The 25,910-nt window shown below is 43.7% G+C and overlaps 1 protein-coding gene across 6 annotated transcripts in view; it reads right to left on the bottom strand.

The window, feature by feature from the left end:
* NF1 (neurofibromin 1) overlaps positions 1-25,910 on the bottom strand; it is a 2,008,692-nt gene that overhangs the window by 1,718,292 nt on the left and 264,490 nt on the right. For all 6 annotated transcript variants that reach the window (XM_086954827.1, XM_086954826.1, XM_086954830.1 and 3 more), the window contains exons 4-5: positions 4,095-4,285; positions 2,162-2,268 (exon numbers count right to left, since the gene is read on the bottom strand). In XM_086954827.1, coding sequence (XP_086810953.1) covers positions 2,162-2,268; positions 4,095-4,285 — 298 coding nt within the window. The remainder of the gene's footprint in view (positions 1-2,161; positions 2,269-4,094; positions 4,286-25,910) is intronic.

Below are 25,910 nucleotides of genomic sequence, written 5' to 3'. Positions count from 1 at the left end.
GCGGAAGTCTGGTGTAAGGGTGTTTAGTTCAGCAGGATGTTTACAACGTTCACCACCGCCCAAAGCACACAATCCAATAGAAGCTCCTATCCCATTCTTTTCAGAAAATCCAAGAGTGCATGTTGTAAGGTGCTTAAAGACCTACATAGGGATGACCAGGCAGGGAAGGCTTGGGTACCAGTCATCCTCTGATTTCAATCAGGAAATATTTTACTTGAATTTTCATCCCTGAAAATAGCTAGGTGGGCTTGGCAGGTAATGCAGGAAACTGGCACAGTTGTCTTCAGTTACAGGGCACACTCAGTTAGGGAGGATACAGCATACATTACTTTTCTAATGGAAGGTAGGATGGATCACCTACTAGCTTGCCAGACTGATCAATTGAGTCTACCTTTAACGATTTTAGTTTTACGCATATGGTGGACATACCTCACTAGTAGTAAGCTTCGACTACGCATGATTCTCACTTCTAGTCCTGAAAACACAGTAAGAAATATTATAGTGATCTTTGGCGTGAATCATTCCACCAACAAGCAAGTATAGGTTACCCTCAACTGTTACGAGTCTCTCAATCCAGTAAAGGAGAAATGTTACACTGCGTGTTGCTTATATTGTAGAATGGTAGTCATTGTTATTTATCATCATTACACTTACTGAATGGAATATCTTCCTGATCAAGCAAGATTTTGTTGTGTGCATCTGAATAGGGCTTGAAGATATAGGAAATGACTGATGGGTTGCTCTACTTTTCTGATATCAAGACAGAACAAATCTGTCAGGTTGGTAGCATTTTGGAGCTTGTCAGCTTTAACGCAAAGAAAGAGGATGTATGTAGAGAATACTGGGTCGTGAGCACAGATAAAATACTTTGTTTGGGTGTCTGAGCTCAGTGAGATCTATTCCAAATTCCAGAGAAATGTAGATTTGTGTTGTGACTTTTAGCGGTTGTGTAAATAAACAGATGCAAATGCCACCTTGTCCTTTATAGTGTACACACTTCTCTTCTCAAAAGAAATCAGTTGCTCTTTCATAGTTGTGTGGCATATATTATTGAATGCTGTTTTGTGGATGGTGTGGATATAAATCTTTAATGGGATACTTTGGAAATAATTACATTCCAAGTAGCTAGCATTACACATAAATATACAATCCTCGAATAAATAAATAAGGAGGGGCATGATTTATCTAATAGAATGATCATAACAACCCAACAGTCTGTGTCATAGAGGAGGGCAGGGGCTCTCCAAGAAAACGATTGAGAATTTACTACTTAAACTATTATAAAAGGATTCATTATTATGTTTAAGTAATTAGACAGATTGGAAATTCATGACAAAATATTCACAATTGTACTTTTTCTAATGAAGTAATAAATACTTTTAACTGTGACAATTTTAATTTAGGATCGGAGTGATGCTTTTTAAGGTTTTCAAAATAAGTTGAGCATTTTTTTTGTCATCCATGTTGTTATTCTTTCACTCAAATTGTGGGAAATGCTCGAAGTAAACATCTTGACTGACTTGATTTTGTCATCTGTACTAGATTTACATTGCTTTTTTATATTATGCTGGTGCTTCTTTCCAGATAATAAACTTTTTGTAAATTGCAATGATTTGCACAGTACTTCCATAGGTATTCTGGCAAGATCCACGTTCTTAAAATAAATACAATGGGTCCTTGTTCCATAAGCAATGTGGTAGCTAAGTGTGGTTACATGCAGAGAAATTCAAGCAGCATTGCATAGAATCAAAATTCTAAATAAAAGAACTATTGCGTGCAACAATAGAGAAGACTGTCAAGTGCTAATGTGGCATGTGTGCGACTACTGAGACCTGTAGGCTAAGAGTTTTTCAACAAATAAAACAGTTTTCTCTTTCTCCTCACCCAAGGTTAGCAACTGTAAAGCATTGGTACATTAAAGACCTGGGTGCCATAGTGGCATGTTTTATGGTGGAACATTGTCACCATATTTGTTCCTAGGTTCATAGAAGATGTTCCAAAAAATTGGAAAATTAAAACAAGATTTAGTAAACAAATGATTTTTCCTTATACGTTATTTTTCGACAGGGCCAACAACCCATCTTAATTCATACCATTCAGAATGGTGCTGCAGTGTTTAAAATATACACTGATACTTTTTTTTAAAGTAAAGTCCACTCACCGTGCAGAAGTCTTTTCAGTTTCGAACAATCCACACTGATGTATTGAATTAATTCAATATCATGAATGTCAATGTTTTCTTCTGAACACTGAGTCAGTTCTTGTAATCTAAACAGTATAAAGGACAAATGCATTGAGTTACATGTAGTTATTTCACCATCTACCTGCATGCAGTAAGTAGTATAGTTAGAGACATGCTTTGTCTGTGTATTAAAGGAGTACTGCACCAGACAAATGTTACCAGCTATTTAAATTGGAGTCTCTACTGACACTATCGAGCACTACCATACTGCTGATCAACATGGCACACACTCACAAGAACTACTCAAGCATAGCACTACCTAGAAACCACAGTCGTTTCCATGCAGACTATAGCCTTCTAGATAAAGAGGAAGTGAATGGAAGAAAATCAGCAACGATCGTAGTTTATAATGTAAAAGTAGGAATACAACCGGGATACAAGCAGAATTTGGCTGTAAGAGACATACAATTTTTAGAGTCAATTACCCAATGTACGAGTATGTGGAAATACTAATAATGTCAGATAATTGTATCCATTAGACAGTTGAACTCTGATTTAACATTTTGCAACCACTCACTGCTCAATTTAGCAACGGTTACTGCACGACCTAGTAGGCTGCCTTCCCCGGCGATAGAATAATGAAATATAACCCATGTGCCGGCAGATTAATAACTTTTTTAATGGAGAGATTGGCTAATACTTAAAGGGAACTTTTAATGCTGAGGCTCCTATTCTTATCACCAAGATCAAATCATGGCACTTCCAAATCATGGCCCCAACAGGGATCAGAGGTGCTACTTAAACGCTGCAATACAATACTTCTGGATACAGGAACTGCGCTACTTCACTCAAGTCCCTGAGTATACAAAGCAGCACATCTAGAAGAAAACAAGGATTGGGATCGATAGTGATAAAGATGGACTCATAGAAAGGGGGAGAAAGCTTTAAAATGGAAGGCAGAAAGAGACATGGTGATAGTGAAGCGAGAGAAGGTGAAGAGAGGAAGAGGGCCCAATATAACGAAGTACAGCGAGGGAGGTGGACTAGGCAATTAACAAAAGAGTGAAAAGAGAAAGGAAAAGGGAGTTTGTGAAAGAATGGTTAATGCAGCAAAGGCATAGGGAGGTCGGGAGGAGTAACGCGGAGGAGGAGATACAGGGAAGGGGAAGAATGATGGAGGGGTAAAGAATGCAAAGAATGTGGAGGCTTAGTAAATAAAGTTAAAAGTTTACAACTCTGCTGTAAATTCCACCAGCTACCAGTAGTATCACTGAAAAGATTGTGCTCAGCATAATAGCAGAACAAGCAGAGGGGATGCGAACGCAAACAAATACAATTAAAAATAAATACAACAGTGTATGCATGCACGGTACTGAAAGTGACGGAATGTGCACTGTGCCTTTGACTAAATCCGGGCCTACCTTGATGTTATCACTCACTGTATTTGTGTGTGTGCAGAGGGAGGTGTGGGGGGGGGGGGGGGGGGGGGGGGGTAGCAGAAGCGCCAACAGGCGCACCCTTTGTTTAAAGGAAATGCTGCATTTAAGTTAAAGGACAGAAACAACGTCGGGAGGAAAGCCATTTAAAACAAAACCGGGAGTTGGGTATGTGTGCAGGCGCTAAAATGAAATTAAAAAAAAAAAAAAAAGCGAGTGGAAAGTGAAAGCAGCAGCTTCAGCGTCACGTCTGGCGAGTGGTGTGCGATGTGCGCGCACCATGACGAGAGAGGAAAGCCAGAATGCGCCTCTACTCGTCATTGTGCACGTAGCCGCACGCTCTATGCCACCCAAAAAGCTGTGTCACCTTATTAAATCCCACTTACTAAATGTCTCGCCACAGCAGCGCATGCGCTGGCGAGACCTAATAAAAAAATCCCACTGAGACAGTCATACCAAGTCTTTCATTTGCTTACCTGGTGGATATTCGGCTGAAGACTGCACCAAAGTTATTGCAACTGAGAGAGAAGAGGACCAGAGCTGCAGAGTTGCGCAGTTCCAGTGCGTGTGGTGTTCCATCCCGGTAAGTGTGTATAAAATGGCAGATCTCTGGCAACAGCTGTTTCACTAACATCGTCTCATCAAGGCGCATGCTGTCTTTCTGTTGCTAGAGATGAAAACATTTTCCTATTAACAGACATTTAGATTACAAACAGTTGCAAATCAACCTTTCAATTAGGAGAGGCAGGCAAAATACATCAGGAGGAGACTATAAATTTGCAGGTATCTTAGAACGAGCTGTAAGAAAAATGTACACTTGCAAATGTAACATACGTCATATTAAAGGTGTTTATGTCCTACAAAATGCAGTGCAACAAAACATTTCAAGAGAAGTACAATACAAAGCCTGTGACAAACCTCAAATGGGGTGAGGCACTCACATTTTGTATTTCAAATTTTGATCACCAATATTACTGTAGGAAATTTCATATGTGGGAAGGGAAGATAGTGTACTGTTTGATGGCTGGAACAGCTTCCTAAGGGGCAGACTGGAAGGTAACATGGATATTCCTACCGAGAGAGCGAATTTACAGGTCTCTTAGGTTTTAGGACTCAACAATTAAAACTTCCTGGAATAATCTGTGTGGTCACAAAAATGTTTCTCTTTGGAAAAATGCATCAACCCTAAATACTCTCTTCCCTCAGAAGCACAGCGACTACCACAGCCACTCAATTGACCTCAGGTAAACAACTCATTTATAGTCTGCTTCACTAAAATAGAAATCTGTTTTTTGATTAATGGTGGACTCAGCAAAAAAAAAAAAAAACTATTTGCTGTAAAAGGCTGCCATTAATTGTAGAACACTGAACAATTTAGCCTGGGCGGTATTTGGGGGCACAATCCTAACAAATGCTTGACTATTCAAGCCTTTTTTCACAATCACACTACCATCAAGTCTGTAGCCTCATTCTGCATTTGCAAGATGCCAACTGAGCAAGAGACCAGAAAAATAAAGTGAACAATGGATGAGTGATTTCGGAGATAGTAGTGAGACAATGATGTAATGTAATGTATAGGCATTTATATAGCGCACTACTTACCCGGAGGGTCCCAAGGCGCTTCGACCGCTGCGAAACCCTTCCTGGCTTCCCTGAGAGATGGTCCCTTAATGGGTATCTCCAGGGTGAGACCAGGCATCCCCAGCGGTCTGGTGGGGCCGTTAGTGAAGATGAGGCAAGCTAATGCCCAGAGTTGCCGAGTGTGATCGCTGATCAGAGTGGGCACCGAGGCGAGAGAATTATCGAGTCCGCTGACCCTGGTCCAGAAACCTGCCGCGCCGGGAATCGAACCCTGGTCCCAGGCCGTCCTCTGCTCTCGGGTCTGCCGCCTCTAACCAGTGAGCCACACTACTTCACTATGATAGCGAGATGGGGAAGGGAAAATGAGAACGGTGTTAGGGCAGAGGAATTGTGAGGGGATGGTAGAGTGGAGGGACTTCAGCTGCGATGGTGTCACTTTTTTATGGGGCAACTGGAGAAATAATGGACTTTATCACAACTCCATTTGATATATCAACTTGTGTAGAGCAATGGTTCCCAACCTGTGGTCCGGGGACCCTTGGGGGTCCATAGAGTCTCATCTGGAGGTCCGCGACTACTTCAAAATTAAATAGTAACAGAATAGTAATGTGTGTGTAATGTGTGTGTATAAATATATATTTTACAACAGACAAATTTCATACACAGATCTAAGCAAGCACAATCTGAGCCGACGCGCTTTAGGAAAGGGAAGCGGTGGTGGCAGATATGTTTAATGATGACAAAGCATTAAGTCAGGACTCAGTCTCCCAGAATGCATCAGTGGGGCTGCGCAACACCAAACTCGGAGAAAAAAAATCAAGCAACTGGAGAAATTAATTAAGTCAGAAAAAAATAAATGGTGGGAGGAAAAGATCCCTTTAACGCTACTTAGAAGTAGGCAAAGTACCACCGGGGTTACAAATTTTAACAGCCCCGAGCTATGAAAATCCATACCATGAAATGAAGGAGTGGGCAGAAACCAACCTTGAGTCATCCAGGCGACTAATCATTATTTTAGTTAAATATGCGGAAAAAGACAGCACCAAGCTATAGGATCAAATTGATATACTAAATGCGTAAGAGTAATGGGATGAAATTATGAAATATCAAAACTTAAAGATGAAATGATCAAAAGACTTAAAAAAGAAGAGGAGGCCAAAATCCGAGAAAGCAAGGCTTACACGTTTCACCGAGATCGTACAGATTACGAAACAGGACCCATATTCTCCTTTGCTATAAAGAACGATGCTCTCAAAGTCTCAAAATATGGTGAAGTGCGAGCTGACAGACAATATGGCGGCCAAGTGGGTACAAGTAAAATTCCAACTCGGAGCTCAGCACCAGAAAGTTAAACTGAAGCAAATGACCGCACTCAGGTTAATAAACAAATACAGGCGAAGATTTCATTAGTAGAGGAGGTGGATTTTTTAGTCTACGAACGGCGTAATACACTACGCCCAAGAATACAAATGAACAGACAACCAAGAGACGATCTGTTAATCGCAGCGAAAGACGAAAAGCCAAACTACGAAGAACCAAAGAAGCAACAAACACTACAAACCAGGTGCAATTGGAGACAGCAACAGAGAATACACAAAGCAACAGTCAAACGATTACAAACCTTACAGATATCGATCTCAACAAGGGAGAGGAACAATTGCTAGCACTGGGGCTTTCCTATTGCCCTGTAAGCTCATTTGACTACGCAACTACTAGACAAAAAAACTTTCTCCCAAACAAAAATGCAACAAGCATTTACAATGCAATAGGTCTCGCAGCATTAAAGTTTGAGTTATTGGCATTGTATATGACAATGCGTTGCATAACTTTTTTTAGCAAACTTTGAATTGGTGAGCAGTGAGAGTGTATGCAAGAGTATGCTGTTGCTCACAGCTGTTATTATTCACACAACTCTGATGATGCACCTCACGCACGGGGCTGACGCAGTTATTATTCACACAGCTCTGACACGGGTATTATTCACACAGCTCTGATGATGCACCTTAGGCACCGGGCTGACGCAGTTATTATTCACACAGCTCTGATGATGCACCTCACGCACGGGCTCACAGCTGTTATTATTTACACAGCTCTGATGATGCACCTTACGCACCGGGCTGACGCAGTTATTATTCACACAGCTCTGATGATGCACCTCACGCACGGGCTCACAGCTGTTATTCACACAGCTCTGATGATGCACCTCACGCACGGGGCATGCAGAAAATAAATCCACCCCCAACCCCAATATTTGTGTTTAAATATCCCTCTTTATACTTTCCCAATGTTTACATGCATGTAGCAATGACTATGATTGAGTACGAAATTGACAAAGGGTAATGGAGATTACCAGTAAGTAACCAGGGCATCACTGGACACAGACACCTAAATTGTAGCCCCCCCTGGAAAAATACTATAGATAGTGGCAGCATTGCCAGTTGTTCTCCATCTCATTTGGGCGGGTGCCTGGCAGAGGACTGTTGGCCAAGTCAAAACTCTTGAATACATGTCCAGCACTGCTCAAACAATGATTAACGTTATCATAAGATAATGTTAACAGTCTTCGAAAAACACAAAAAAGAGGCCCAACACAAACAACAACAACAAAAGAGGTCAGATCAGTCACAATACTGTGGGATGGCTCATCAAACACCGGGTTGCTTAGTCCCATGGAGTCCAAAACACCACATGGAAGCCAGGTAACCACAGATAATCACAGATAATCTTTATTGCTTGATTAATTAAAATCTTAGCAGTCTATACAATAAACAGATAATTAGCGCTGCTTCATATTCCCTTAAAAGCTAAGACACTGTATTCTAAAAACTAGAAGTTTACTAGTTAAAATTACATATACTAAAATTATGTTACACTTCGTTAGTTCAGATAGAAGCCAGGTAAGTGTGAGTTTCAATAGTGAGCTAGAGTTTGGCAGAGCCACGCTCCAATTGCCTCGTTACCTTGTCTGACGCCTCCTCAGTGGCAAATTTAGCATTGACAGCAGTGCTGCCGTGTGAGCAAGAGCTAGAACGGGATACCTGTTTCAGCAGGCATACACAGCAACTATTTTACCCCTAAACCCACCTGTCAGGGAGGAGACAGACTTCACAGGGAGTCAATAAAAGGGCAGGAATATCAAAGGGGAAGGACACAACCAGCCAATGAGCGATCGAGGAAGTGGGCGGCCTTAAAGTACTCAACAAATCAGACAAGGGCACCAGTGATGACGAGGAGCTCGCGCTCTGTAGCCAATTGGAGAGGAAAGAGGCGGTGTTACAGAGTCAACACGTTGTACACAGGAAGGAAAGTGAAGTGAAAGTATCCGACAGCATGTTGAGGTAGTAGAGACCTTGGGTAGATGAGTTGAGAATAAAAGGAAGGGTCGTACATTCCTCTTAAGCGTCGGTTGTGACCACAGCAAGGGAAGCCTTGACAGGGTGAACGAGAAGCGGCGGGGGCGCCCTGGCGGCTCCCGGGCCCCGGCAAAGAGAGGGCGCCTGCAGGGAGGGCTGGAGATGGTGTGCGGGACTGAACTTAACCCCTTATTGCAGGAGGTGGTCGTCACAGAGGAAGAAAAGACAGCCTGGGCCGGGGGCTGTAGCCTCAGAACTGGTACAGGTATTTAGTTGTAGGAGGGAGGGGGTGGTGCGTGTGTGTGTGTGTGTGTGTGTGTGTGTGTGTGCGCATGCGTAAGCAGGGGAAGGTGTGGCTGTGTGGTACAGCTTTCCAGGAGAGGAGACAGGAGCTGGCCACAGCGAGCGCGTTCACGTGCGCGTGGCCCGCTCAATTCCGAGCGCGCGACCAGCTCCTGTCCCCTCTCCTGGAAAGAAGAATCCCTAACAATAGGTCTCTGGCAAGACCGCGGTTCAACGCCACGAGACCTAAAAACTGATGAGACAACAAAACAGCCTGAACTTTCAACAAGTCCTCCCTTTTTTAAATCTGACCACATCGGGCATGTCACTCCTGACAGATCTGCAGGAACTAGCAAATTAAAATAGTATCACATGCAGTACCAAAAACACTGAAAATGTAGAAAGCAATATTGCAACGAAAAAAGACTAACAACCAGTCCATTCAAACCACGATCCAAACTTAATCCCATCACATCTAGGGACTCCATTTATATCTTTTAGGAGCAGGTAGTGATGGGGATTAAGAGACTTAACCACAAAGTACAAAGGTTTACCAGGCACAAAAGGAATAAACAATAACTCCAATACAATCTGTTGATGGACAAACTTAAATCTAACTAGAACATAGCTATCCGCAATGCAGACAAAGGCAGTAACCTAGTTCTATGGAGAAAAGATGAATCTGTAAAGGAAGCCATGAACCAACTTGTTAGACAGAAATTGTTACCGCCAAAGTGACCAACTGGCATTAACATCTACGTACAATGAATACAATATGAAATTGGTAGCATGGAAAAATGCAGAACTTTCAACTCCTGTTGAGTACAAATATCTACGAAAAAATGAAACTCCGGTTACTCCAATTTTGTACTTTATCCCTGAGATACTCAGAAATGCGCTCAAACACCCAGGAAGGCCAATTATTTCTGCACGCAATAGTCTCCTAGAAAAAAACCTCAATTTGTAGACTTTTATTTACAGGAATATATGTAACAGCTGCCATCCTACATTAGGGATACAGGGCACGTTTTATCAAAAATACAGAACATATACTGGCATTGCGACTTTCTACTCATTGCTTTGGATGCGACATCACTCTACACGTCCATCAACCACCATGACGGACTGAGGGCGCTCATACATTATCTAGCCAGAAGAACTCCTGAATATACACAGCACAACAAGATGCTTTTAAATATGGTTGAGTTCTGTTTAAACAACATTATCTTTTTATTCCAAAATGTTCTATACCAACAACAACGAGGTGTAGCTATGGGGGCCAGCTTCACCCCCAGCTATGCCTGCCTACATATGGGGTGGTGGGAAGAGCTGATACTTTTGAAAGAACACAGCCACGGTCACCAACAAGATCAAAATCTGGTTAAAATTTATAGATGATCTTTTCATTATATGGCATGGTACTAAATGTGAAGCAGAGCGCAATGTATTAGTGAGCTTAATGTCAACAGTCTCAATCTACACTTCACAGCCTCTATTAGCGCAACATCTGTTAATTTTTTAGATGTAGAGATCCATATCAAAAATGGTTGATTTGAGGACAAGTTGCACCGGAAGCCAACCGCTGGCAACTCTGTATTACATGCAGGAGGTTTTCACCCAAAGCACTTGATACGTAGCATCCCTATGGATGGCTATCAGGCGAATTAGTAGCTGTAAGGAAGACCTGAAAATAGCCCCACAGGCTAGTACCAATAGATTTTTAGCAAGGGGCTAGTCTATTAAATGCATTAACATTGCCATTAAGAAAAGCAATGCAGTTACAAGAGAGAGTCTCATTAATAAAACTACCTAGATAGAAGTAATCCAGACAAAGGAGTCTCCAATCTTTAGGTTTATTCTAGAATATAACGGGCAAGATAAGGCCATCCGAAACATTATCAAAGAGAATTGGCCCCTAATCCTGTGTGAGTGGCGTTGCGTGTGAGTGGCGTTGCGTGTGAGTGGCGTTGCGTGTGAGTGGCGTTGCGTGTGAGTGGCGTTGCGTGTGAGTGGCGTTGCGTGTGAGTGGCGTTGCGTGTGGGTGAGTTGAGTTGCGTGTGTGAGTGGTGTCGCTTGGGTGAGTGGTGTTGCATGGGTGATAGTGGGCTTGCGTGGGTGTGAGTGGCGTTGCGTGTCTGAAAGACTATTACTGGGTCACTTGCTTCACCACTCGTCGTGATCCCTGCATGTCCGCTTCCCACACTTGCTTAATTTTTATTATTATTGCTGCAAAGGCCCAGGGATAGCACACTGCTACCGGAGTGCTTGCTTCTTTTGCTTTGCATAACATCATGCATACTTGTTTTTAAATTTACTATTCTAAAATGGCTGCCTGCCATCTTGGATGGTACATGATTTTTTTTTAGAACGGCCAAAATGGCGCACACACAGCTTTGTGATGCAGTGACAGCCATTTTGTAATTATTATTTCTCATAATGTCAAGGGAAACAATCATTGGCAAAGTCGACGACCGGGGTCTTTTAAAGGTGAGACCTTTTGGCTTTGCCAATGCTTGTTGTTCCTGAGTTTGCTCTTAAATGGACTCGCACTTTGGAAACTCGGAAGTCCTATGTTTTGAAAGGATTGAGTCTGGCCAGAAGGTGCCTTGCTTAAGAGTTTGATCATATGAAGGGAACTCATATGTAGGGCCCAGGTCACACTGCAAGCATGCTTACTGTCTGTGTATTCCGCTGCCTTCACCCAGGAAGTGATGTAAGCAGTGCGGTGTTTACAGTCTCTTTGTGTGTTAGCACAAAACACACGCTACGCATAGTACATGCCAGTTATACACATAGTACAATCCATGTTATACATATAGCACATAAACTTAGCACAGTGGCGATGCACGTTACATACATAGCTCAATGCACATTATACACAGAGCACAATGACTATTCATGGTATACATGTAGCACAATGCACAATATACATATACAATGAAGCAGGTTATACACATGACACTGCACATTCTTCACATAACACGATTCACACTGTACACCCAGCACAGTGATGTTACACGTGCTGCTCAATGCACGTTCATCACATATCTCAATGCACACCATGCACACAGCACAGTGAGGATGCACGTTCTTCACATAACACACTGCACATTATACACAGAGCACAATGACCATGCACGGTACACATGTAGCAAGCACACTGCACATTATACTAAAAGCACAATGCTTACCTTTTGTGTCTGACTGCTCTAATCACATGCTAGCAGTTGTGCTGATAAAAACAATATGCAGCAATGACGCTTTACCTGTTGGCTTTGTCAGTGATGCTGTGCGAGTTCTGTCGTCCGCGCAGGGGCCCTGAGTTCCAGAAGAGTTACAGAGAATCTAGAGAGTGAGTCGAGGGATGCTTACTGACCACGAAGGAAAAGCTGATTATCTCCAAATGTTACTGGATATCAAATGGTCTATCTACCGATGTAATATAGATGGGAAAATCCAAAATAAGCATAAGCTATGCGGTGTCTTTCCTTTTCCTCTTTGATTAAGGTTACCTTCATGGGGTAAAAGTGTTCCTACATAAACTAAGCCAGTTGTTTCTTTCAACCTGGAAAGAAGACGGAGGGAAGGCAGAGAAGGGGAGGGGGAGGAGAAATGGGACAGCAGGGGCCTTTGAAGTGAAGCTAAGCTTCACTTCAAAGGTGTGGGAGGAGTGCTGATACGGCCTGGGGGAAGCTGGCTGGGGAGGTTCGGCCGGCCTGCGGCCGGCCCTGAATAATCGGCAAGGCTGTGTTTGCGGGGAGGGAGAGGGGAGGTGCTGGTGTGGGAGGAGTGCTGCTAGGGCTAGGCTGTACCACTGGTCGATTTAATGTGTTCACTAGTTACATTATTTACAATGACAGTTTTTCTCTTATCATTGGCTTCCTGTAACACACCAACCACCAAGTTCTGCAGCAATACCTCATTTTGTTTTTGATTTGCTAGCTGTAAAAATGTTTTTTGTAGCAAAATCAAGTTAAAACTGTAAGCACAGTTCTAAGAATCAATTCCACACACCAGCAACACCCCTCACACAACCCCCTCCCAGTACCCTCATATCTGTTTATAGTCTCACACACACACAAATGCACGCAGCCTCACACACCGGCGACGCTGATCTCATGTGACCAGCTCTTCTCACGCCAGCACAGCATAATTCCATGATCATAAATTAACCGCGCTATCTCTCAGGCTGCAGCATGGCGGCGGTCCTTGCCAGCTCAGCCGGCGAGGCCCGCCGCCATTCATTATCATGCGAATTTTGACAGGATATTAAATTTACTAATCCTGAAATTTCCGAACTGACCCCTAAACTCGCAAGCAGACAATACCGCGCGTGGGTGACTGCCTGCGAAGCCACCAGTGTTTCAGCCTGCCGACTGCAGCCTCGCAGCAAGTTTGTTTAGAAAGCACGTATTTTCAACTCACTGGACAGTACGAGAGTGATCGACCACAGAACTGCTTGTACGTGAATGAGCGTGTGCTGTACTGCTGCAAAGACTGAGTCAGCAGGCTTGGAACATTCTAGCACACCCTACACAAAGGTCAATTATGGAAAGTAAATATAAAACACATACATAAATAAGTACGCACGGAAATAAAATGGTCTTTACGTCAACCCATTGCAGGCTTGTTAGAAACAAACAAGAATCATAAACCTGAGCATTGCTTTTAAAGCCATTCGCATAGCATCACGCCCACCTCTCGCCACATATTATGTGCAAATATTTTGTGGTGGAACACTGGAAGTCAGTGAGAGAAGATGACCGGATGGTACAAGTGTGAGTAGTAACGTGTTTTCCCCCTCTGTGGAGCTGTAGGTGGCATATTTGCAAAGAAACATGGGCTGTTAGATTTAACAAGGCTGTGTTTGCGGGGAGATGCTGGTGTGGGAGGGGGGAGGTGCTGGTGTGGGAGGAGTGCAGGGCAAGGCTGTGTTTGCGGGGAGAGAGGGGAGGTGCTGGTGTGGGAGGGGGGAGGTGCTGGTGTGGGAGGAGTGCTGCTACGGCAAGGCTGTGTTTGCGGGGGGAGAGAGGGGAGGTGCTGGTGTGGGAAGGGGGAGTTGCTGGTGTGGGAGGAGTGCTGCTAGGGGAGGAGAAGCCCTGGCCGTGAATGCGCGTGCATGTTTGCTCACGTGATTCACGTGAACTGCAAGAAAACCGCGGGGCTGAAAGCCCTTGGTTTGAAGAGGATTTTGCCGACTTGAATTCTCCCCATTTCCCATTCCTGCGGAATGGTAAAGGCGAGACCTAAAAACAAGCTTTAAATACCAGTCTTATAGGCAGTTACTTTTAATAACAGTGATAGCAGTTATGTGCCTAGAAATAATTTTATTCATATTTAAAGTAATACAAACCATAACTCTGACATAGCGGATTTGTTTTATTTTTGAGACAATCATCACATAATGGACAGCATTATATTACAACTAATTAAGAGTTGAAAACCATACAATATGGGGTGAAAAGATGTGGTCTTCAAAGGGAATGAGGAGAGCAATAATAGATTTATTGTATGCTATGCCCTACAACTGGACGCATTTTTGCATCAAACATAGGGGAAAAAGAAATGCTGAGTTGCCAAGAAAAAGTAAACTAACCAAAGCGTAACCCTGCTCAAATACTTCAATACTTTCCTGTAGCGATGCTAAAGCCATAGGGAATGGATACATTATAGAAATCAAGGTCAAATATGTACAGGATGAAATCTGGAAAAGTCATAAAAACTTGTGGGAAGGATGGACCAGGAGTGATCTGTCATATTTTATGTTGCTGAGAGTTTCATTCAGGAAAAAACAAGGCTGGGATTTTTGAACTTGTCCTTGATCTATGTTTGACTAGAAAACGTGAGCTAAAAAAAGGGTTTCACTTATACAATGACAGCTTGAAGGCGAGAAAATCACTCTGCCATTAACACAGCTCAGGGAGTTAAATGTTTGCTATTGGTATTAGCTATCAGTGTGTTCAGATCCTGGTAAGAGCACCACCATTTAAGGTCAGTAAATAAGGCACTATTAAATTGGGTAACATTAACGCCTGTTATTTGCTTCTCTTAGAAACATATGAAAAATGAACATTTGCAAAATAAAAAATAAAAATGTCTGTTCCTTACCAGTGCCTTCCTTCTTTCTGCAGTGATTACTGTATATATTTATAGTAATGAAAGTGGGGGGCAAGGGACTAAATGGGGGTTGGGTGCTAAAGGGAGCTTCACTATTGGTAAATTAGAACAAGCTACTACATATCGGATGATGGAGTGGCTCAAGGCAGGAAAGGTATGTGGGGTGATGACTTCCAACTCAAGTCAAGAAGGCACAGGAAATCTGTGGAATGATTAAGAGTGATCAATCTAGTTTTACGCTCGACCCCATCTTCTCCACCAACGACAACATCACCTTCAGTAACACCTCCGAGCTCCTTTGGACCGACCACCACTGCGTCCACTTCACCATCACAAAACCCAACATACAACATCACACCCACCGCTACCCTCAACAAAGCTAGAACAAGGTCACGAAGAACAGACCACCACCTCCCTCAGCAAAACTCCACTACTGACATCCACGGACGCCAATACCTCAGCACGCCACCTCCACTGATGGATCTTTCACTGCGCCGACACTATCGCCCCTCAAGAAAGCCCCAGGAAAGCGACACTAAGAAAGTCAGCTAGTTCAATCCCACCCTTCATGAGTCTAGACGCACCTGTAGACGACTCAAGAAGAGTTGGAGGAGCAGCAAGACCCCGAAAGACCACTGAGTCTTCAGAACTGCTGTCATCGAACACCACCACCTCATTAGAACAACAAAGAAAGCAGCCCTACAAGAAAGTACCAACTTACTCAATAGAAAATAACTCTTTGCAGTGGTCAAAAAATTCGCCAAACCCAGCACAGAAACAGCAGACATCCCACCCTCCCAAGACCTCTGCAACAAACTCTGCACCTTCTTCCACCACAAGATTAAGGAGATCTAGGGCAGCTTCCACAGCCTCGATACCCCAAACCCTCTCTCTCCACCAGCAACCACTGCACCAAACGACACCGGACTCCAGCAGACCCTGCTCAGCTGGACTCGCCTCATTGTTGACGACACCCGTAAGATAATGAAGAGCATCGACTCCAGAGTATCATCGTACCCACAATTTTCAACAGAGCCGGCACTTCCATCGCCCCAGAACTCTGCCACACCATCCACTCCACCACCTTCCCGGAATACTGTAAACAGGCAGAGGTCAATCCCATGCTGAAGAAACCCACTGCCGACTCAATAGACCTCAAGAACTTCAGGCACATCTCTCTGATCCCCTTCCCAGCCAAGGTCACTGAGCAGGCCATCAACGCCCAACCTTCGAAGTTCATGGAAGGAAACCACATCCTGGACCTCTTCAATCTGGCTTCCAAAGCAACCATAGAACAGAGACCGCCATCCTCGCTGCCACATAGTAGGTCCGCACCTGCCTCAACCGATGCAAAATTGCAGCCCTCATCCTCTTGGACTTCTTGGCCGTCTTCGATACAGTGTCCCTATGCACAAGACTCCACATCGCCAGCATCCGCGACTAAGCCCTGGAATGGATCCGCTCCTTCCTCACCGGCTGAACACAGAGTCAGACTTCCATGTTCTACTCTGAACCCACAAAAATCAGCTGCGAGGGCGCCTACGTGTTCCTCCCTGAGCCCCACTCTCTTCAACATCTACATGGCCCCACTGGCATCCATTGTCAGGAACCACAGACTCAACATAGTCTCCTATACAGGTTACACCCAGCTGATTCTCTCCCTCACCAAAGAACCCTCAGTCGCCAAGAACAACTTCCACGGCGAGATGAAGGCTGTCGCACCGGGATGAAGGACAGCTCCCTCAAGCTCAACTCAGAAGTGGAAGTCCTGATCCAGGGCTCTACCCAGTCTGCCTGGGACGACTCTTGGAGGCCCGCAGCCCTTGGAACCCCCCTACCCCCTAGACCACAGACAAAACCTCAGCATCATCCTGGACTGCTCGCTCACCATGAACCACCAGATCAATCTCGTCTCATCATCCTGCTTCCACACACTACGACTGCTCCAAAAGATCTTCAAGTGGATCCTCCACGGAGTTCAGAAAGACGGTCACCCAGACACTCATCTGCAGCAAACTCTACTATGGCAACGCACTCTACGCCAGCATCACCCAGAAACTCCTCAAGAAACTGAAAAACATTCGGAACACCTCACCCAGACTCATCCTCAACATCAACATCCTCTGTCGCAGCCACATCACTAGCCACACAAGAGACCTCCACCGGCTCCCAGTCAACAAATGAATCACCTTCAAGCTCCTCACACATGCCTACAACGCCCTGCTCGACGCTGGACCTGTATACCTCAACCGCCGTCTCATGCTCCACGCACCCACCAGAGACCTCAGCTCCACCAAACTCGCCCTGGCCATCATCCAACAAATCCGCAAGACCACAGGAGGAGGAAGATCCTTCTCCTATCTTCCAGCAAAGACCTGGAACACCCTGCCTCTCCACCTCAGGCACTCACAGTCACTGCAATTGATCAGCAGTCCCCCTACGCTCCCAGTACCTGGAGACCATTATGTGTGAGTACTCACACTTTTCAAGACTCCTGATTGAGTTTCTGGCTAAGGCAGAGAACAAGAGGCAGGCCAAGTGTTAGACTAAGCAGCACTGTTAAAGAGTTTGTATTACCCTGTAATATGATAGCAGTTCATCCGATCTAAGTGTGAACCCCAGTCACCAGAACCTGGAGAGGTACCAGAACATGTGAATTACGCCAGAAGCAAATAATGCAGCTCTGGGATTATTCTCCCGTAGGTTAACAGTGAGGAGAGAGGGCCATTCCTGGGTTCTGTACAGTATTCATTATTCAAGGGAAAAATGACATTATCTTTATGGTCCTAATCAGAATGACTGCAAATAAATGCAGGGTGGGATTGGAAATGAATTGTTTGAGGGATTCTTGTGCGCTTAACAGAATCATTAGTACGAAAAGGACAACAAGCTAAGCAGCTCGGGCACATCAGCCAAATATGGCGAAGTTAACTGAAAGAAGAGACACAGGGAGAATACTAGTACAAAAAAGGGAAGGAATAGTACAAGATGTCAAACTACAAGGCATCAGTCTTAGGTGTGTATAGCTACAGGAGTAGCCAAGTAACATAAGAGACTAAGAAGGGCACAATGTTACGAAAGGACAAGAAAATTACAAACAAAAAGAGATTTTAACCCAGAATAACAAATGAGACAAGATGTTGAGGATTTTTTTTGGGTTGCCCTTCTTTTCTCTATATTCTGTCTCTTGACCCCCCTGTTCTCCTCCTCTCAGATAGGGAACTAATACTGAAGGGCTATTGTTTTCATATTGAGAAAATTAACTTTACAAAAAAATGTGTCATTTTTGAAAATATAAAACACATGAAATATAAACAGAGCATCGAGGTTCAGGGTCCCACTCTCCCACCACTCCACCCAAACCTGCCCGGTCCAACACAATCCGACCATGAAAGTCGGCTATCAATACCAATCCATTTTGCTTAAAATGATCCATCATGTTAAAACCATCAAATTCATATAGAGCAGTAATAGAGCTGGTTTCCTAATGCATTTCATCAAGCCCCGAAAGGCCTAAAATAGTGCAAAGTGTGAATAATTGGATACATAAATACATTCATAGATATAAAGTGACCCATGCAAAAGTGCCAAGTGCAAAAAAAGTGCAAAAGGTGCGAGGAAGCATCTTAACAAAACAAGACAGTCTACAGATCTTGAGCGGGTAGGCCGGCCATGATACACAGATAAATAAATTCAATTACACTTTTATAAATTTCTCGTGGATTTGCCAGCCAGAGCTTGAAGATGAATAGCATTGCCCACCCCCCTACTTGTTTATTGTAAATGTTTCTGGCAAAGCCAACAGGAAAAACGGTTCCCATATTACCAAACCCTTCTTTAAGCGTGGATGCCTTTCTTGGCATATGTAGCTTTTCCAAGATTGTGCGTTGAAAATAGTTGCGCTATCCACTGCTGAAATGAAGGGAGATTTCGGATCCAACCAAGCCGAAGAGATACATAGCCTGAATATAGCCATGGCGATAAAGATAAGGCCTGACTTGTCCCCAGAGTTATTACGAATTGCTCCGACAATATCCCATTGATCATAAGCCTAGCCGTAGGATTTATATACAGGGTTTCAATAGCCTGAATAAACCTGGGCCCCAGTGCCATTCTCTGCATAATGCTCCACAAAAACAGCCAGGAGACCCGATCAATGGCTTTTTCAGCGTCAAGAGGTATTAGAGCCATCGGGTCTCCTGTGGACTTTGTGGCATCAAACAGAGTGATGGATCTCCTTATATGATCGGTGGTACTTTTTTTGTGAATAAATCTGTATTACCATCTTGCGACAAATTTTTCAATGACAGCCGATAAAATCGAGAAGCAAGGATCTTAGAATACATTTTGGAGTCCCCATTGATTAGCATTTTTGGGCGATAGGAGCCCATTTACAGCCGAAAGTTTGTCTTTTTTAGGAACAATTATCATTTTAGCGGACGACCAGGAAGGAGTCGTCGTGACATTAAAGATTTGTTCCAGAAGGGATTTAAAAATATCTTTAATCTGGTCAGAAAAAACATTATAAAATTTAACCGGGATAATATCAATGCCGCTGCTTTTCTGTCTGACAAGCTAGATATTCCCATGGCAATCTCCTCCCAAGATGGGGAGTGTTCTAGATATTCACGCTCCTCCGAACAAAGACTAGATATCAAAATCATATCTAAAACATTATGTATGGCTTATTGTCTAGCAGCTAGAGAACCAAACCTTCCTCAGTATACAGGTCTTAGTAGAACTGGCGGAAGGATGTTCAAATTTTTTCCGGCTCAGTGGTTATCCTGGCAGACGGATGAAGTATATGCCGTTTCTCGTGAGATGTTATCTAGTTCTCAGGGCTAGTTGGTGGCCAATTTGTTCAGTAAATTTGTAAACTTTTTCCCGGGCAGAGGCCCACTTGGCGGCAGCTTTTTCAGCAAACATTGCGCAGATTTTTGCTCTTGCCGCTGCAACCTCTAGTTGTACCAGCTGGATTTTCTCCACCTTCTGGACAGCCCTTGCTGTGGAACGACACAGATGACGTTGCTGAGGGAGCGTATACGTCCTTAGGAGGTCCTAGCCCATGGGGCTCACCAATAAATTATTATAAGGATCCCACATTCCCTCTCCGAGGGGGTTCCTTTATTTACAAGTGTAATTTTTTTGGGAGCTCCATAGTCTGCTGTTTTTCCTTTTTATTCTTTCTCAGTGAAAATGTTACGGTCTCTTCCCGTATACAAGCCTTTAGAGTGTCCCTGACCACCCCGATTGGAGCAGAACCAATGTTTCTTCCAAGAATTTCCTGAATCCAGCATTTCATGTGGTCTTGATATTACTTATTAAACAACAGGGACATTAATAGAAGCAATTTTGAAATGCATTACATTCAACATACTAATTCAGCATCATTTTCATTCCACTCTAGCAATAAGAGTATCAATAGGAAAGCATAAACAATGGATATATGCCGAAATGAAAGCAATAGAAAAACTGGGAAGCAACAAGAGGCCATAGGTCTAAGGAACAACAGCAGCAAATTCCTACACATGTTAAGCCGACAAGACAGTAGCACATTCTCACAATAAGATCCCAAAAAAAGTATGTAGGACCCAGCGTGACCCTCCCACACCCCAAACCCCCCTCGACCCTGCAACGTCAACCCCTCCCTACCCCCGAAGAATAGAGCAATCAGGACTAGCCTGAATGATGACCGCCAGAAATAGGTCCATGCCACCTGATCCCACATTATAATGGCTCAGGGTGCAGGCCACTCATGGGCAGCGTGAACAAGAACAAACAACACAGCACATATCTATCAAATCTTTTATATCGGTATTGAGGACGCAATACATCTAATAAATTATTTAGTGGCACCTTCCACCCGTCAATAGTAAAGGACAGCAAGCCAGATGCGGCATAGATTCTGTTGTCCATTCCGCCCTTATAGCGACTACACAGCATAAGGAGTATTAGATACAATTTGAACTAATACCCCCACTTTGAATTGTTCTGGCGACACCTTATGCTATTTGGGCGAGGTCCTGATGAATCTGGTTCATGGTTTTGCTACCCCACTGACACGCGCGTAGACCACGTGCGCCCAGACCTTTGGTTTCGGTCATCGAATCTATTTATTGGAAATGTGTTACATCTTGGAGTTCCTTATACCCAAATGTGCATAGGTGTCTTGTATGATTATGAGTGTGTGTGAGGATTGTATGTGTCTGACCTCAGGTTGATTTTTCTGTTGGGGTTTGACATAGTTATCTACCATTGTATATAATTAGGTGTATTTAATTGTGTACTACAAAATGCTTACAAAAAAGGGGTTTTTGTAGAGAATAAAACAATATAAAATAAGATGTATTGATAAATAATAGATTAAAACTAATAAAATCTAAAAATAAAATGAATTTTTATAAAAAACAGAACATGTATATGTGTATTTAAATGTCAAAATGATGTAAAGTTAAATTTGTCTTTTAACCCATACGAAATGTAATCTCTGGTACAGAAATATAGGTCTTAGGGGAGCTGCTTATGCTTCAGTTGTTTTGCTTTCCCCTCTTTCTCCTTAACCTCACTTGCCTCTCCGAGGGGGTTCCTTTATTTACAAGTGTAATTTTTTTGGGAGCTCCATAGTCTGCTGTTTTTCCTTTTTATTCTTTCTCAGTGAAAATGTTACGGTCTCTTCCCGTATACAAGCCTTTAGAGTGTCCCTGACCACCCCGATTGGAGCAGAACCAATGTTTCTTCCAAGAATTTCCTGAATCCAGCATTTCATGTGGTCTTGATATTACTTATTAAACAACAGGGACCTCTCGAAGCTTCGGGTCGAGACTTCTTTGCTAAAGGATATTCCCTTGACCCCTAATGTTAGGGGGTTATGATCTGGCATAAATGGAGGGATAATATCAATGCTAACATCCTGGATCAAAGAGGAAGAAACAAAGAAATAATCTAGTTGGGCTTGTGATGTGGGGTGCAGAATAATAGGTATACCCCCAAATGATCCTGTCTTAGACGGGACCAAACTTGGATCCGCCCATGTACGTGGAATAGATTCCTCAAGGTCTGTAGGACTTTGGGTTTTCGACACCTATAATACATTTGGATGTTCCAGTCACAAGGTAAGTTAATGTTCAGGTTCCCCGCATATTATAACGGGGAGAGGCCAATGAGCCAACTCCCCGGAGAGCCAATTAATTACCTCAGTGTTGTCTGCTGTGCTCCCATATATCGAGTATAAGTTGAAGGAGGGCTTAGATGATGGCCTACATTCTGCTAGAACCCATCTCCCATGGGGATCAACTTTAGTTCGAATTGTTTGAAAAAGGCTGCTGAGCTGGGTCAAAATAGCTAATCCGCTAACACGTGCATCCTGTGATGTCCCTCCAATCAGGGTATATCCCAATCAACTTTAGTTCAAATTGTTTGAAAAAGGCTCCTGAGCTGGGTCAAAATAGCTAATCCGCTAACACGTGCATCCTGTGATGTCCCTCCAATCAGGGTATATCCCAATGTGTTTAGGAGACTAGGCTGTGAGCCTTCATTGCGTGTTACCTGGAGGCAGACAAGATCTGCACCCAACAAGTGTAAGCCCTGCAAGACCTTCTGCCTCTTCCGGCCATCATTTAGCCCGCCAACATTAATAGAAGCAATTTTGAAATGCATTACATTCAACATACTAATTCAGCATCATTTTCATTCCACTCTAGCAATAAGAGTATCAATAGGAAAGCATAAACAATGGATATATGCCGAAATGAAAGCAATAGAAAAACTGGGAAGCAACAAGAGGCCATAGGTCTAAGGAACAACAGCAGCAAATTCCTACACATGTTAAGCCGACAAGACAGTAGCACATTCTCACAATAAGATCCCAAAAAAAGTATGTAGGACCCAGCGTGACCCTCCCACACCCCAAACCCCCCTCGACCCTGCAACGTCAACCCCTCCCTACCCCCGAAGAATATAGCAATCAGGACTAGCCTGAATGATGACCGCCAGAAATAGGTCCATGCCACCCGACCCCACTGTGTGATCTAGCAAACATTAATACACAATCGGCCAAGGAAAAAGAAGATTTAAACAAAACTCAACCTGCATTGTTACCAGCTAGAGCTATGACCCCCGACCAACCCACTCCACTCCACTCCACTCCACTCCACTCCACTCCACTCCACTCCACTCCACTCCACTCCACTCCACTCCTTCCCCCTCTCTGCCCTCTTGGAGAACACGGTTTAATAACTTCTGAACAAAAGAAAAGATTTAGAGAAGCCCAATTCTGGCCTAGGTTTATTTGAGGCATTCTTTAGCTGTGCCCCTTATTAGTCTTGATTTCCTTAAGATACTCCTGGGCCTTAATGTCAGATTGATTTTATGTTTAGCAGGATTCATAAGAAAAATGTGTTCTCCCAACTGCTGAAAAGGGGCAAACAGTTGGCGAAGACGCCATCTTCGTTCAACCGTTGCATGACAGACAAATAGGCTTAGCGAAAAAAGAAAACCCCTCAAACATTTTCCGTGAGTTCGACCGAGCAAGTTCATAGACCAATTGTCTAAGCAAAACATTGCTGAAGAACACCAAAAAGGCTCTGGGTTTCTCTCCGCCTTTAGAATTCTGTTTCTTTAGCGTGGAGCGTCACGATGTATCAATAGCGATCCTCTCGTTCTACTCCTTCGGTGATCCCCAGCAGGCAGAGATTGTTTTGGCGCTGCCTGTTCTGCTATGTTCTTTCAGGGAGGCAACTTCAGTTTCCAGGCATTCGGTGTGGCTTTCGATCATCGTGACGCGTTCCCCAATGTCTGATCAAGTCTTGTTCAGCTACCTTAGACCATCTTGAAGCTATTTGGCCGCCCCTTTTGCTTGCCCGTTATCTGTCCGTACTTCCTCTTGAAATTGCTTAATGGATAGCCGAATCACCGCCAAGCAGGGTTCTTCAGCTGACTCTGTTGTTGCCCTGGTTCTTTCCGATCCAGAAGTCCTGCGAGATTCTTTGCTGGAGGGAGAGGTAAGCTGTGAGCCAGATTAATCCCATTTCAGCTGGCTATGGCTTCCGTATTATTTCCCTTTCCATTTGTTAGGTGTAGTATTCTGGCGCTGCAAGGTGCCTGCTTCATTTGTAAAGCGGCCGCAGTCAGACTGGTCCTCATCGCTAAAGATGGGGAAGCTCCCCACAACAGAGGAATCCGAGCAGTCAATGACAGAGAAGAAGTCCTACCCTGCAAGCTCGGGGCACAGAATCCGATGAGAAAGCTGTCCAACAGCGGCCATGCACTTTTTGGTGATGGTGACATTAGGGGTATGTTCTCCCTGCTCTATCAAATCCAGGGGCATCCCATCCTGAACCTTAGAGTCAGTTGCAGTGACATTAAACAAAGTCATAGAGTTGAGGGTTACCTCCAGGTTACCGGACGCCTACAAAATAGCAATTTGTCACCAGGAGGAGCCCCATGCCTTTCTTGCTCCATGGTTGGGGGCAGACTTTGACGGTCCTCCATGTCGAAGTGGGAGTGGAGGGACCAAGGTCGGACTGTTGCTCTGAGCCAGCAAACTCTGGATTGTCTCCAGTGGTTTCAGGGGGTCAGTAGCTAACCCCGCTCCGTCAAAGTTAGTCATTCTCCTCCCCTTAGGGCCCAGGGAGCTAGAGGCGAGAAACATGTTTGCTACAGAGGGTTGAGAGCCCCTACCCTCTTTTGGTGCAACCCCCCTGCAGCCTTCGGTATCACTTTCTTGCTGTCCCCACCAGCATCCCGTTTCCCTCTTGCGCTAAGATCCGTTTCAGGAGCTGATGCAGTTGTGCCTGTTGCTCCAGAGTTCGTGGGAGCAATTCTTGCCTTAGACTCCCTTACACCACCGCTGCCATTTTAAGCCCTTGTGCTTAGCCTTTCCCCCTTGAATAAGCAAGCTGGGGGTGAAAGACAGCTACAAACAGCAAAAGGGAAAATGCGGCGGCGAACAAGAGGCAGTCCAGTGAAAGCGTGCAGTAAATGCTCCAGGCGATTCTGTAACCGTGGGGACAGCAACGGCACCTTCCTAACGTGAGGATCATCAATTTGTTGAGCAGTGGCCGGAATCCAGTATGCATAGCTGATAGCCAAGAAATCAACACACAGTGCGAGTAGCGGAGAACTACTCAGGCGCCATCTGGAATGCTCAAGAAAACTAACTTGTAGGTTAATAAAAACTCTTCAAAGTATACATATATCACAATCTAGGAAACTACTATCTAGTCAATAAAGAATACATCTGTGGGAATGGCCTACTTTTCATTTGCAACAAAACCTTAGCAATAAAGAGTCGGAATATTCACAATAAATAACTATTGTGTGTACATAAGCTACAATCATCAAGACCTTATATTATCTTTATTAAATAATTTTCTTAACTCTAGTGTTCTATACCGCTTTCAAAATTGTATTATAAATGTATGGCGTTTAAACAGATTAATTTGAAGCAATAGATAATAAAAACATGAGTTTATCACGATAATCATAACCACCTATTGAATATTTAAGCTTCTTTAGTGATTTCTCTTTGAGGCCTCCAAACATCTATCACAACAGGGTATTAAGAGATGGCGCTCCCAGGACATCATGTTTATTGACATAAAGCCTTTAACAATGAGGCAAGTTCTTGTATACACCTTGTAGGTAAGGAGTGGTCCTAATTACAGACTGATTTTCCAAAATTGCATGTTGGGCACTACCAATAAATACAAAGGAATCCCTTCCTTCCAGTTTATTGTTAAATATTGAATCATAAGTTAAACTAATTAGGTAACTTAATATTAAGTTACTGGTATACTCCCCAGTCAAAGTGTGCTTTCTTAAACAGTAATTCTGAAATTTCTAACGAACATAACTTTTTAAGAACGCCATATTCTAGAACATGGCAGCCGCGTAGTGTGCAGGTCGTAAGCTCTGCTGTTCCCTGTTTGTAATGCGAGGTGGTGTGTCTGGTAATCCATG

Source organism: Lissotriton vulgaris, chromosome 2_1 (assembly GCF_964263255.1).
Source record: "Lissotriton vulgaris chromosome 2_1, aLisVul1.2, whole genome shotgun sequence".
Lineage (NCBI taxonomy): Eukaryota > Metazoa > Chordata > Amphibia > Caudata > Salamandridae > Lissotriton > Lissotriton vulgaris.
Note: the sequence above shows the minus strand (reverse complement) of the source record. Positions and strands in the feature narration are given on the sequence as shown.